At 40.1% G+C, this 15,716-nt stretch overlaps 1 protein-coding gene across 1 annotated transcript; it reads right to left on the bottom strand.

Annotated features, from left to right (window-relative positions):
• Nucleotides 1–240: 240 nt before the first annotated feature.
• On the bottom strand, nt 241–14,721 carry LOC146638933 (E3 ubiquitin-protein ligase RNF38-like). Its single transcript, XM_085371777.1, has 12 exons — nt 13,359–14,721; nt 8,896–8,948; nt 8,520–8,701; nt 7,431–7,872; nt 6,582–6,722; nt 4,451–4,639; nt 3,673–3,834; nt 3,455–3,555; nt 2,413–2,491; nt 2,190–2,311; nt 1,653–1,752; nt 241–412 (listed from the first exon to the last, which is right to left on the bottom strand). Exons 1-12 carry the CDS (start codon nt 13,642–13,644, stop codon nt 350–352), a joined length of 1,920 nt encoding a protein of 639 aa, XP_085227903.1. The 5' UTR covers nt 13,645–14,721; the 3' UTR covers nt 241–349.
• Nucleotides 14,722–15,716: the final 995 nt, after the last annotated feature.

The raw sequence follows: 15,716 nt of genomic DNA, 5'->3' as shown, positions 1-15,716 counted from the left end.
TGCATGGTAGAAAAGTGCGAGAGGAAGTCATCCCATGAAAATGACATTACATGTACGAGGGGATGCAACATTTTGGCAAAGAATGAAAAGAAAACAGGAAGAGAGAGTGCTGCACAAACATATAAGATTATGGTCACAAATATATAAGTGTGTGTGTGTGTGTGTGTGTGTGTGTGTGTGTGTGTGTGTGTGTGTGTGTGTGTGAGAGAGAGTGAGTGAGTGAGTGAGTGAGTGAGTGAGTGAGTGAGTGAGTGAGTGAGTGAGTGAGTGAGAGAGAGAGAGAGAGAGAGAGCAGGCAGTGCTGAACATGTCTGACAGACATTAAGGAGTGTCTGGCTCCCTCGTGTGGTCACTCCGAGTCTCTCTGGACCTCTGAGGCATCCGCTCGACAAATGGGGCACGTCCTGTTGGCCTGAGGGAGAAAACAGCAAATTAGGTTTGAGAGATGGTCCTTATATTCAGTCAGGATACTGATTTCATGTTCCCACACTTAGATATTTTATTTTTTAATCAATATGCAACCCTTTTAACCCAATTTACACTGAGGCTTTGTAGAGTGCAGCGTGTGTCTAAATCATAAGACTAGTATGATCAACAAGAACTTGGTGTTCAAGAGCCTCATTTAGCATTTTCAGTGGGAAATCACGTGTTTATGAAATCTTCAGCACCTTCTGACTGTAGTATCCTGGGGTTAGTGCGAGTTCACAGATTTCAGTAAATCAGATGAGATGAATTTAGAAACATTTCAACACACTTGGACTGAGACTTGCTTCTGCTATTTATCAGATCTCTTGAAGAGTGAGATTCTCACTAGAATCCTATAATTAAGAGGTGTCTGTGTATCTTAATACATGTGTGCTTGGACTGATTAGGTTTGTGCCTTTCAGCAACTTCCAAAAAGTTTTCCAGGTATGTTATGTAACACTTTGCTGGGTGACTTCTGCCCTGTTCACACATGGTCATGAATGATGTTATTACATTTAGAAAGCTCTAATTTACACTTGACATTAGAATCCATCACCACATGTGTCTCAAGTGACAACCTGTGAGCGTCTCTCACTTTCCTGCTTCATTTGCAAAAAAAAGAAAAATGTGTGCCACTTCTCTCTGCAGAGACCAAAGTGATGCAATTTTCAATACTAGTTTGCCAGAAATTAATGTTAGAAGAAGAAATCACAACAATATTAGACTCTGTTTATTCTTTGATACATTCCTGGCAAACCAGATCACCCAAGGTGTTTAACACACTCATAAACTGTCTTTATCATTTACAAACATTAAAAGGCACTGTGTATCTCATTTGAGAGCCAATGAGCGCACTATTATGCTTGCACAGAGGTCATCAATGAGCAGGGCAGTCTTTCATAATGAGGCCTCAGGCACAATTTCATGCTCACTTGAAAAACAAAGTGACCTTATGTGGCTGAGACCAGCTCAAAATCTGGTTTAGGTTATCAGATCATCCCTTAAAGTGTCTTGAGAGGACTCAAATTTACACTTGGAGTGAGCACTTATTTTGATGTTAATGCCATGTGTGAACAGTGATGTGAATCTGTTGCCAAACAATGCGCAATAAGCCTTGGCTAACTGTAAATATGTGTGTGTAACAGAGATCAGCATAAGCTGGTGGGCTTCATGCTGGACACACGTACCCTCAGCCACTTGTCGACGCACTTTCCGTGGAACTCATGACTGCAGGGCAAAACTCTAAGCAGTTGACGCGACTCAAAATCACTCATACATACCACACACCTGCAATGAGATAGCTATTAACACACAAATTACAGCAAAAGAAGAGACCTTTTTGACACTTTCTAAATGACAGACAGTGCATTCAGGCAGATTTAGTTAGGCCAGTAACTTAGGGTATCTGTGGAAATTATTTTGAAAAAGGTCACTTGGATGTACGCTTTACTAAAAAATATGCACATTTTGAATGTGAACATATTTCTCATGGTATCCAACCCCATTAGAGAGAGTTTATGGGTGATATTAGTGTGTTAAGCCCTCAGAAGCTTTCAAAACTATAAATATGCTAAATAAAATGTACAAAGACAGTCTGTTATCGATAAAAGTCCACAATGAGATTCTCAACCCTGAGTAGCTGAAAAAAATAAATAAATAAAAAAATAATTAGGATAATTGTCCATTATTAGCAAGTACATAGTTTCTAAAAGGGAAGTACTCACAGTGTTTGCTCAGACTGATGGTTATTTGGATTAAATCGATAAGAAGGAAGCTGTTCTATGTCTCCCTTGGTCAGTCCCCGGAGTTTAGCCTCTCCCAGGCGCTCAGCAAGGTTCAGCAGAGCCTGTGGGAGAAAACATCAGCGACAGTAGAATTAGAGTCTCTCCCCCACCCTGCACACCAGGAAATGCAAAACCAAAATGCTAAAGAATGGCAAGAACAAACCTCATAATTTTCCACTTCACCATCATCGACATCCAGCTCTAGACTGATTGCAGGACCTGGCTGGACTGGCAGCATTGATCTACAGAAGAGCGATTTAACACAAACCAAAACATTAATAACATAGTAGTTAATTCAGCTCTTGAATCATCACAATACAAAGTTACTTTTTGTACTTCACATTGCAATAAAGTTATGTTTTGTTGTCACTGCTTGGCTGTATAGTACAAAATAATGAAAATTAAGTCAAGGTGGCTCACAAACAGTCAAATCCAGGAGTGGAAATTGAAAAGTACCTGTAAAAATGACAAATATCATCTTGACCTTAAACACAGTTTGGATGAAGACTCATTAGGGGATCAGTAAAATCTAACCAATAGCCTGCACTGCAGTCATTGTATTCTTTGTTTAAATAAATAAACTCTGTATTAGTTCCTTAGCCTCAAGGGGATTTTCAATGACCATGCTCAAGTCTTAATGGCTGCATCTCATATCTCGACTTTATTAATTTGCTTTTATTTTGTCGGTGTGGACAAGATTTGTTCTTCGGTTCTTTTAAACACGCAGCAAAATTAACATATTTATCAATAACACACTAATAAATATTCACATTCCAGCAATAAATATCAGGTAAATTAAAAAGAATGAGCCGATTTAAAAGTCCTTTAATTCTGCAGCTGTCCACCGGTAATGACTGAAACACATACAGTAAGAAAGAGGGAAGTCATCAGTTTTATGTGGTTGTAGGTAAGTAGCATAACAGCAGTGGCTGCAGTGACTCCAGACATGGTCACAAAAGTATAGGAAGACTTGGACTATCATGTGGACATATGCTGTCTGCCTGGAGGGGGACGCACTGAGGTTTTGAACAAAATTTTATATTCAGCCATGTATTTTAAAATTTACCACAAGCTTCTATGTCCATTACTTCAAAAACAATATAATCTTTTGAAATCAGATTATTCTTTCTGATACACTCTGGATATTTGTCTAAAGATAATTTAAAAAAATCATTCTAAGTGAATTTATTCCCCGTTCTACTTACAGGAAGTAAGGCAAGAGGCTGGGGTGGTAAGGCGAAGGTGGCAGCTGCTGGGAGCGGTACCGTCGCCCTGGGAGACGGCGAGGAATGAAGTTTGGATAGGACTAGGTGGAGAGATACAACAAATACAAGTCAGATGATTTGCACAGCATTACATTTTTTTATATAACACTTCAGTGGGATGAAATAAACATATTTTATAAATTATTGTAAATGCTCACCACTCCAAAGAATTCCTGTGGCAGGGGGTCATGGGACAGGAAGTGGAGTTGTGTGGAGTGTGGGGTGAGTGCAGGGTGGGTGGCAGGAGGATAGTGAAGCCCAGCACCCAAAGACAGATGCTCACCAAGCAGCTCAACATCATTCTCTATCCTCTGTAACGGCTGAGGAGATCAAGGACAAAATGTTAAAATTCAAAACATATAGGTGATATTGCCCAGGATTTTTCCTGTTATTACAGCATAAGAAGCAACTTAACAACTTAATAAATTTAATTAAAGAGTCTGAATGGGATTAAGAAAGAAAGTTTCAACCTTTGAAATACAAGTGTTTACAAAAGGGATAAAGAAAAGAAATAACTGAATTCAGAAAGAAAAAAAAAACAATTGAATTATCTCTGAAATCGTTTTTTAATCAGTTAATTGGCAGCTGCTTTAACATGTAGCCAATGCAAATGAAATAAAGTTTTAGATTAAAGCTGTGCAAAGACAAAATGTGCACAAAAGAGCTGTCAATACCACAGTTTCAGTACATATACTCATTTGTTGCCAAAACTCAAGAGTACCACAAACTGCTTCAACTCTAGTGTTTAAAATATGCATCACCCATTTAGCTTGAACTTCGTAAGACGTTTTTATAAAGTTTACAGTTTTTGAAATTCCAGGAGGAATTTTGAAAGCTTCCCAGAAAGATCTCGACTGACTAACTACTAGCTTAAATTAAAACACCTAATACAAAAGCTGTATTTGATACCAAGTTATCAAAAGGTTTCCCACTCACCGAACGGGCCTGCTGTGCTGGATATGGTCCAAACTGTCCAGGCTGAGGCAAATGAGGTGGATGGTGGGAAAGATGTGTGGGGGTATGGGTGAGATGAGGTGGAGGGAGCAGGAAGGCCGGATCACTGGACAACAGTGATGGGAATGGGTAGGGCATCGGTAAGTGCTGTACAGAACAAGTCTGAAGGACCTAGCAGAAACACACAAAAGTTTCACTTGTTAAAGTATGTTACAAAAAAGGATTTCTTAAATAAATAGATAAATAAAAATAACAGAAGAAGATTAAGTAACATTTAACAGACATGATTTGAATTCATGTCGATAAAATGCTTATTTACACCTATAACTACTTTAATTCCAAAACAAAAAATGAAATACAGCCCTGTGAAAAAGTAAGTACACTTTTGCCACTTCCAAATTAGGCAGTGACGTAGATGCCAGCTGGTGCTAATCAAATGCACTAGATTAAATGAAGATCAACAAATTATGATCGGCTCTTTAAAAGCAGAAGTTTTGGCTGTTTGTTGGTTAATTAGAAAAGGAAAGAACAAGCATGGGTTGCCAAGAGAAAGACTCTCTAAAAAACACATCTGAACAAACTACAACACTTCTGAAGAGCATAGATTTTTTTGTGTTCAAATCATGCATGCATAAAATGTATTCATAAATTGATAATACTTTTGTATGCTTTTGTTCATACTTCACGGAAAAATTCAGAAACCCCTCTGACCATGCGTGGGATCAAAACTACTATCCTTTTTTTCGCACTATAAGACGCACTTAAAGTCCTTTAATTTTCTCAAAAATCGACAGGGCGCCTTATGTATGAATTCTGGTTCTGCTTACTGACCTCGAACCGATTTTATGTGATACACAACGCTCAAAAATCTGTCAAAAAATGTTTTAGTACGACTCTGGTAAGCTACGAAGCCACACCACTTGATGGATTGTCGGAGCATTACGACTACCGTAGTCAGGAGTCCCAAAGTCAAACGAACACTGCGACATCAGTAAGAGTTAAAAACTGTCTAAATTCTTTCATCTTTAACCCTTCTTAGGCCCTGGGACCATTTTTGGTCATTTGCATTTTTCAATTCCAAGCCATTTGCACTGTGTTGAATTGAATATAGCCAAATTCTCCAAAAAAAAGTTTGGTATAATTTTATTTCAAAATTCAAGTCTGACTTCCTTAATAAAACGGTCAGCGTTAACAATGAAGTTTAATATCCAGGCATCCATGAAAACAGAATGTATTAAATTTAATGGAGTTAGAAGCGAGCTCGCTAGTTTCCGCCTAAACATGATATACCATGTTCTGACTGAGAGATTTCTGAAATAATTAAAATGTACAGCTCTGCTTTCACTTCCAATATAAATAAAAACATGAAACTAAACAGCAGTGACTCAATAAACATGAGGGTTCCGGATGGTTGGAGACAAATGCAATAGCATGGCAGGATGCTGTAAAGGGACCAAACTTCAGGCAGGAGAACAACTGAGAAAATCCATCCACAATACGAGGTTAGTCATTAATATACAACAACATGGGAATAGAGCAGCAGCGAGAGAATTCAACATTAATGAATCAATGGTACGGAAAAGAGGAAGCAAGAAGAATGAGTTGAGTAAAGTTTGAGTTATCTGACCGTTTTGTTTTGCCTAATGCACCTTATAATCCGGTGCGCCTTATGGTCCGAAAAATACGGTACTATTTATTTATTTATTTTTTATTACCTCCTTCAGGTAATTATTTGCAGTTTTCCCAGAACATCAGCCACAAAATTCTCAGAATTGCCATAAAAATAACTTGCATGTAAAGAAAACAAAATACTAAAGAGAAAGGCCATCTTTTCTCTAGACTTTATCCTTTTAACAAACATATTCTTCATTTAATATAATCTTTTTTATCTTTTCTTTTTCTTGTAGCCAAACTTTTTTTTAAATTAGTATTATTTTCTACCTTGAGTCTCGGATGAAATTATATTCAGCTCAGATATTCAGTTTAGCAGTTTCTCCCTTAAGAAACTGTCACTATTCTCCCCATTTCACCATAAGGTTAAAAAAAACAAAAAACAACAACAACAAAAAACAGAAAATCACCAAAAAACGTGCAAAAAAGCAAAAACACTCACGGGAGGAGGGACGCTGCACACAGGATAGTGTTGACCACTGAAGACCACAGAGCATGCTGGGATCTGCTGTGGGGCAGAGCGAGGTGGCAGGCCAGGTGGCGCTCCCGGTGGTGTCACAGGATACGAGACTGGAGCCGAACCCTAAATATGGAGATCAGCAGAAAAAAAAGGTCTGCCACTTTATGGCTGTAAATTTTAATTAAAAGCTGGATAGCTGGAGTTAGCAGACTTAATCCACATTGTCCGAGTTGTAAATAACAAATTTTAAAACTTCATGGATCACTGCTAACACCACAGATTTATACTTGTTGTGGAGCACAAATCAAGCAGATGATAACCCTGAGGTCTGCATTTCCCTGCAGCTGAAAACTCGTTATTCCATTTTTTTCTTTTTTGTGTTATCATTAAATCCATTGTTCATTATGTTTTCTTTTCTAGAGACAAGTTCAAAATGCTTACTTTAAGACTGCTGGATATGTGCATTAAAATATATGTATTGATTTATGTAAAGATTATGTATTCATGCATGTAGAGATGAATAAAACACAAACAAGCCAGATATATTAACAGACAACCCTGCATTAACCTTTTACCTGTATGATCAAAACAAAATTATATTACTAATTAGTCTCCATCTACAGCCATAAATAAGTTTTTACACCCACGAGTGATAGGCTTTCATTTTCACATTGACTTGTTTGCATCTTAGAGTGTTATTTGCACCCATCTCTCAATCTTAAGCAGAGTTAAAAAACAAAAGGAGACAAAAGCACAGAAAATGATTCAGTTAACAGGAATTCAATTATTTTTCTTTCCTAAAACAGGTTACATCATCTGCTTTGAACCCACCTGCTCATGAAGATCCAACACCACACTGCTTTGTTGCTGGGAAGGGTGGGCGTGTGGGTGCTGTGGATGAGCTGCAGGGTGCAGAAGCCTGGGAGAAAGGTTTGGAGACTGGTGAAGAGGCCTCGGGGAGGGATTTGGAGGATGGTACCCAGGGCGTTCTTCAGGCCCGGGCCCTGCCCCAGGCCCTCGGGAAAGCTGCTGGTTATAGGGTGGGTAGCCCTGTGGAGGAGCCGGATGGCGGTAGTTTTCATCCTGATGGCCAGGTGAAGGGCCGTTATGGGAGTGCAGGTGGTGGTGGTGATGATGATGATGGTGGGCATTGGGGTGATGGTGGTGATTGTTGTTGCTGTTGTAGTGGTGATGGTTGTTGTTGTTGTGGGAGTGGTGGTGGTGGTGTCGGGTCAGACGGTCTCTCCGGCTACGCTGACGTCTCATTGGAGGGCTGAGGTGGAAGAAAGAAGGAAAAACTAAAGAAGAGGCAGAAGGAGTTATGTTGACATTTGCATCATGAAAGACACCTGATAAGCCACCTATGGCAACATGACTAAAACTTTAATTCCTAATCATTTAACCAAACAAGAGTCAAAACCACTCAACAGGCAGATTAGTATTCAAGTTATTAAGCTTTCTGAAATGGAATTTTTCATTCAGATATTCAAATCAATTCTAACATTCAGACAAACAGCCAAATACACTATAACAAGTGAAAATTCACAAATGCATGCAGATTGCAATGCATCAGAGCAAATTGCTGTGTATCTGATACCTTAATACATTCAAGTATTTTGTTTTTGTAACCTCAATAGACCTTCCTGATTTAACACATCTGATTAATTTAATTATACTAGAAAATATGAGAAGACAATACTAAAATTTATTCCAGTCACATAGAACACAGACACTAATATGCCACAAAATATAAGTTGCCAGCTGCCAACTAATAAAACTGAGCATAATAAATATTAATACAGACAAATTCAAAGATACTATTGCAAGATCTCCAATCTGTCATAAGTCATTACATTTACAGGCTGAAAAATTAAATTTATTAATGAAGTCTGTTTGTATGCATTTGTGTCAGACACAAACCTGCGACGGTTTCGAAGGGGTGTGTGGCATCGCTCTGGCATGTAGTGAGGGTGTGGTCTGCGACTCGGCGGCAGCTCCCAGGGGCGAATGGGAGAGGAAGGAGTTGAGGGTGGGGCGGAGTTTAAATCTAACATGGACTGCTGGGAAAGACGCTGCCTTTTTGGGCTTGGGCTGTCTTCCATCTGGACACAGAGGTGAGGGAGGAGAGGAAACCACAAATGTTCGGTTAGAGGGGAAAAAAAAAAAAAAAAAAAAAAAAAAAAGTGAGAACAATAAGGGAGAGGATGAATAAGAAAGAGAGCACAATGAAATACAAATTCTATTTAAACCAGAAAAAGAGCAAGGAAAACAGGCGGTGGTCATGTTTCATACTTACTTTGTCCCGATCCTCGCTGCACACGTTATCTGAATGAAAATGTAGCACTCCTCCTGCCGGCCGCACAGATTTAAAAAAAAAAAAAAAAATATCATAATCAGATAAGACAGGACTGAGGAAAACATCACAAGACACATGGACATTTGCAAGCCAAGCAGACAAAAATACACCACCCGCAACACACAAACATACACAGGTAACTGGCTGCCTCTGGCATTTTATTTTCCTTTTCTTGCCTAAACATTTCTACAGACTTCACACCACAAAGTCCAACGTAGAAAACAAAAATGTGACATTTTGTTACACAACCAGAAAAGTGCTTTGCCCTCCCATAGGGTTTGTCTTCTAAACAAACTTAAATTCTCTGCTTTAAATGAGCAGACAAGAAAGCGAGTCATCTCTGGAAGATGTCACCCTGGACGTCTCCTCGCTAGCTGTCACAGCCAAGTCACTCCCTCTGATCTTACATGAAAAGCCCGCACGCACGCACACACACGCGCGCGCGCGCACACACACACACACACACACACACACACACACGTATGTATAACACGCCAGAGCAACTTTTTGATTTTTAAAATGTAACCTACTTCAAATGCAAATAACTACTTTACCCACTTTTGTAGCATAAAGAAGGAAAATTATTGATAATGAAGATAAGGAAAATAACTAACATAAAAAGCGATAATAGGTGCTATTCCTATCATGCAATAGTTCCAAACATTTCCTGAATTCAGCTTCTCAAATGTGAAGATATGCATTTATCCTGCAATCTAAAGAGATCTTTTGGCAAATTATGATGGACATGCTCATTACTACTTTTTTTTTTTTGCATTTCACAATACATTTAACAACTGAACCCCCTAGCATTAGCCCATAAACTGGAGTGACCCTATACCTGCTGACTATCCCCTTCACGTACAAAGTATTAGCAAGAATCTTGGCTTCAAATGTCATGTTGACCCACTTTTAGTGTGCTAAAGATTTTCTAAGCAGGTTAGTCAAGCACTATCAGGTTTGCAATGACAGCTTTGTTTCTGATAAAGAATCTATTTTATAAGATCAACAGAGCATCACTAAAAGGGATTGAAATTAGTATGTGCCCCCCGCCCAAAAAACCTAAAACTAAAAATAACATTGCTGAATAAACCACTAATGCTATAAACGTAATCTCAGAAAAACACAGTGCTCTCCTATCTGTTTATCTAACAGTCCACATGTGCAGTCTGGAAGCAACATGTGCATGCAGACCTTTCAGCAGCTTAAGAAGGATGTCCTTGAACTTGGCTGACAAGAGTTTCCTCTAAGCAGTTCCCCAAAAAACCTTTAATCACCAAAAAGAGGGGGGGGGGGGGGGACTCCTCCCCTCATGCTTTTCTGTTTCTTCCTCTGTAAACCTCTCTCATCCAGACAGCCCTTTCTGCCTCCTCAGAAACAACAGATCTGAAGGCAGCCCCCTACCCCTTTCTTGTCTTTGCGACGCCACTCCAGAGCCATGTGAAGTCTGCCAATAGTGACAGCTCAAAGATGCCCCGCTAGTGGCTGCGGAGAACAGAGGGACGGGTGATTGAGTGTCTAGCCAACATTTGGGCCAGTACATTGGCTTACATGTTTATTCATCAAACCATCCCTTTTTCTTTAGACCTCATAGGGTTCTGGGCCTCAGATGGCCATGCAGTTTATGCAGAATTAGGCCGGTATATGCTGATTCATCCCGGGAAGCTAGGAGAGGGGATGGTGAGTCTGACTGGACAGGTTCTGTTGGTGTGTAGATGCGACCTTGCTTCCCTTTGAGCATGGCTGCTGATGGGAGACTGACACCATTTCTTTTACAACAGACAATTGAGTCGAGCAGGGTAGTGAACTCAGAGCATCAGCTGTCATCAAGAAGCAATTTGTTCATGCTCTTTAGCTGAAGTTCAAAAACTTCAAGTATCATGTGGGAGAGACAGGATGTAATCAGAGAACCACTCGATTTACAAATAGAATCTGCAGATGAAGATGTCTAAATATGTAACTACAATGTCAGCCAGCTATTACAGCTATACCAAGTGATGACATTGCTTGAAAATGGAAGAGAAAAAAAATAGGAGAAAATAACAGAGGTAAGGCAGTTAGATACATTTTTAACAACCCCAAATCCAACCCTGTCACATTCTGCATAAAGTGATGCCAAGAGGCGTAATACAGTGACATGTACAAACAAGACCTGGCAAACAAAAAAAATCTGTGATGCACTTAAATATACACAGTGTTGCTTTGCTTACACACAGAGAACATTTTACACACAAACCCCTGCCACAAAGGATGAGGCATGTGCAGCTGCTAAGAGGAATAAGAAGACAGCTCACACAGATGGGAAATATAGTGCTGAAGTCATTCACACAAACCCTACTTTGGTCTGTCAATTTGGGAAGCGTGTGTTTCTGTGAGAGTCTGTCTATGTGGCTCATTTTGGCTGTTTGGCAACAGTTTCTTCTATTACAACATGGCACCATTAAAAGCCTGCTTTCATTCATTCCCTGCACTTTTGTTTGCCTTTGAGGGAAGCCAGTCTAGTTTTACAGAGGGCTTCCAGTCACTTTTCACTGGAAACTTGCTGAACACTAAAGAGTGGTGCCAGTGGTGAGATAATAAACAAAAAGAGGCTCATGTGCAATCTCAAATGTTATTTTCTTTTATGAGAGTTTCATTCACTTTTTCCTCTTCTGTTTACATTTTTTTCTGTTGTCTCGTTGACGAGTTTGGGTTTGGTAAAGAAACACCGCTAACTGAATAAACCTTTGATGGAAACCGGACAGTACAATTAGATTTGATGTGAGAAAGTGATGAAACAAACAATGAGCCCACACAACTGCACTCAGCAACATCAATCTTTACTTGTTAATGGCTAAATACAGTAAAGAAAGACATATTTGACTAATCTGAGACAATATCAAGCTTTACTCAGGGTAAAATGCAAGTTGAAGAGTATAATGCTTAAGGATGAAACAAGGAAAACTGTATAATGCCAGCCTGCACCACAGCACTGAAACTAAAAATAAATCACTATCGAGAAAAGGACAAGCCTTGTTTCAAGGCTCCAACTGCTCTATTAATCAGACTCCTCTCATACATGTCTTGCAGAAACTGAATAAGAGCATGTGGGATGTCTTAACCAGTGGGCTCATGCATTTGTCTCTGATCTGATAAATGAAATTGCACTGCTGCTCTATAGCGAACACGATTACAGTCTGAAGAACTTAAAGATTTGTTTTATTCAATGTCAAAAGCAATTCAACTTTATCGCTAAATATCTCTATCTAGATAACAGTAATCTGAATGTTTTTGGTGTTACTTTCCTTATACTGTTTAACTGCATTCATACGAGTAACACGATGTGATCTGGAGGCCTTAAGCACAACTGTGCTTGGATTAGCCTTAGGAAAAATCTGCAGTGTGAAATGTCTACTAATAGCCAAGATCATTTGCATTCTGAGAATAAAGCCAGACAATGACATACAAGGAAAAGTTTGTGACCTATTTGCACTCTATTTCTAGAGATGTGTGAACAATGCACACTCCAAGACACACTGCAATAAGAGATAACCCGTTTCCTTGATCCTTAACATGCATTTTACATTTTTTTTGTATTTCTGTAAAGATTAATAAAAGCAATTCTACAAGTTTAACCTTTGTATTTTTCAAAAAAAACAACAACAACAACAACAACAACAACATGCTCCCTGCCAATTTTAAATATACTTTTCCCCAAATGTGAAAAAAGTCAAATATGCTTATTCAAACATCAATCATTAACCGTTACTTGGATGATAAAACTAAGACATATAAAAGTCATAGTCTTCCAGTTAAGCTACAAATAAGTTTATACAGGGAGAAGTTGCAGGCCAATAGAATAATATTATTTTTGATTTATCTGCAGTGCTTAGTTTCTACTGTGGGCAGGGCAAGTTGAATTCTGGAAATAAAGTCAGCTCAGGAGGTAGAGTAGGTCACCTACTAATCGGAAGGTTGGGGGTTTGGCAAGATAGTTTGGCAAGTTGGGCAAGATACTAACCAGAAGCTGAATGTCAGATAAAAAGCACTTAAGCCTAGAAACAAGTGTTTGTGTGAATGGGGCATGTTGAATACAGTGCTTTGAGTGCTCAGAGAGAGCAGAAAAGCGTTACATAAGAACCAGTCCATTTTCCAATGACATACAAGACAAAGTTTGTGAACTTGGTTTTCCCTATTTACATGAGTAAACGCTGACCAAACCTCTAAAGAAAAGAGACTGCTGCCTACCGAGCAGCGACCCATAGCTGGCCTTTCAAGCAACAGCTGGCAGTGAAAACACCAAGCCTTTTAAGCTGCTAGTGATGAGGCTGCATCCCTCAGAGGAGGGATCCATCCTGTGTTAGTATGTAATGTAGATGCAATGCATCTAGCCGGGCTGCAGGCCCCGACTACTTAACCCTGCTTACCGGCTCCGGGATGCCTGTGAGCTCCGTGTGAAGAGTGGCGCTGCGTCCCTGCGGACAGGTAGCTCCCCTGGGTGTGCTGCTGCTGGTTCTCGGGGTAGCTACGACCTCCGTGGTGCGGCGCCCAGCTAGAGTTGCTCTGCTGCGGGTAGTTCACCCCTCCGCCGCTGGCGCTCATCAAGCCCCCGTTACCGATCGCGTTAGCGCCGCCGTTGCTTCCAACGCTGCCGTTCATGGCGAAATGAAAGAAGCCAGACCGAGACCGCGAACGAGTCCTCGGGGGGTCCATGGCTAGAAAAGGACGACGGCGGTGGTGGATGTAATGTGACGTACGGGCAGGTGCCTCGCTCTTTAGACCGCTTTTCCGTCTCTCTCTCTCTACCCGCCCAGTTACCTCTGACGATCACCTGCTACTGCGAGTGTTTTCTGAGGCATTTAAAGCTATTGTTTTAATGAGATGAGACACCTGAAGGCAGCAGGTTCAGGGAAGCACAGCCCTCGTATGTCGCACAAGCACCATCTGCATCGACTCCATCCACTTTCTCCTTTTTGCTATCGGTGCCGCTCAACTTAACGAAAAACCGCTTATTATTTTCTTAAACCATAAGGATTCAAAATTAATACAGCTGCATACAGTACAACAAAATTATGTTTTAACTCTCCGTTATCGTCAGTGCTGTCCTCATTACTAGAACGGTTTAATCATTTTCTGCGTCTCTTTTGTGTTTTCACAGTCAACAGTCAGGCTTTCCCCACATTAAATAAAAGTATTTTATAAGCACTGGTCGCACAGAATTAAGTCTTATATCAGTGAAACCATTGCCGAGACTTATGCTGAGGAACAACTGAAAATAATAGCCAGCTCTGTGCCACCAAAAAGCCAGCTAAATAAAACACTTCGATCCGACAACACAAAACACAAGCAAGATGGCTAGCTGTAAAGCGTTAGCGAACTAAAAACAAAACACAAAAAACGGCCGCCCGGTAGTTGCTTGCAAAATAAAGTTATTAGCATAAGTTTTTCAATAAATTAGAAGTAAACCACAGCGGCTTGCCTACAGTAAACAGAAAAGTTACACCCCTCTGCGTTTGCTAACTATACCTACTCGTTCATTAGCATAAATTCGATTTTCCAGCTAGCCCAAGGCTAACAGGAAGCGGGGTCTAGAGGGGAAAACAAGTCCAACAGTGCCGACATTACGAGCTAGCGAGCGTCGTTCCGTGTCAATGTCAGGCTGGTCGGTGAGCAAAGCTAAATAGCGAATATCCTATCTACATGAAAAAGCGAACAGCTACCTCGTCCGTGAACTGAGGTGGACAGTATATGTCTAATTTAAATCCCCTCTCGCATTCGCTATCGAGTGTTTTCTCTGGTCAGCGGGGAGTGTAGTGGAGATCAATCAATGGGAGGTTCGCATCGCTGTCAAGTCATCATCAATCGATAGCAGAACGACATTTTGCTAAATTGCTTTCTACTTTTCATATAAAATTATACAAAGTCGCTAGAAAGGAAAAGTGAAAAGTGACGAGAGCAAAATATGTCTTATTAGCATGCGCCAAGGTCGACTTTAACTACTGGCTTGTTTTCGGAATTGACTATTTTTGTCTGGCCAACCGCAGGCGTCAGCTCCGCTCATTAATTATTCAGCAGCTTCAAAGCAGAAATACTATGAGACAAGGCTTTGAGAGCCGCTGGCATCCCGGGGCTTTTTCAGCTGGATGTGCTCCACATACACGGATACTCACCAATGCACTGCGTAAACCTAAGTCCGTTTATTCGGTTTCCACGCAGAAAATATTTATTCTTGTGCTGTGATCACAAATTATACAGTACTGTCCAAAAGTCTTGAGTCATTATTCTTTATATTTTTCTAAGAAATGAGAAATAGGGGCAGCAAACGTACAGGGAAATACAGTATATCAGGAAAACAGAGTTTGTACAATGGTCATGAGATTGAAAGTCAATATATGTTATGGCCACCTATATTCTTCAACACAGCCTGAATTATCTTAGGCAAGCTTTCCTGCAATTTCTGTAAGTCCTCAGGGAGAGTCTTCCAGGTTTCTTGAAAGACAAAGATCTTATTTGGATATTGGCTGCCTTTTGTTCTGTTTTCTGTCAAGACGATCCCACACCGTTTCAATAGTATTGAGATTCAGGCTTTGGGGAGGTCAATCAAAGATAGCTTAACTGCTTTAACTGCATCGGCAGTGTGTTTGGAATTATCAATCATTCAGGCCTGTTTCCTCAAAATATTGAAGGACTCACTGCACACCATACTGAGACATGCCAAGTCTTAGGCTAATAGCTTTTTGGGAATTACCTTGTTAGTGCAGAAATAGTATTTTATGCTTGTCAAA

The sequence above is a fragment of the Diplotaxodon limnothrissa genome, linkage group LG2 (genome assembly GCF_057381915.1).
Source record: "Diplotaxodon limnothrissa isolate DT_005_m linkage group LG2, D_limnothrissa_male_GT1.1, whole genome shotgun sequence".
NCBI lineage: Eukaryota > Metazoa > Chordata > Actinopteri > Cichliformes > Cichlidae > Diplotaxodon > Diplotaxodon limnothrissa.
This window is presented reverse-complemented; position numbering and strand designations above follow the sequence as displayed.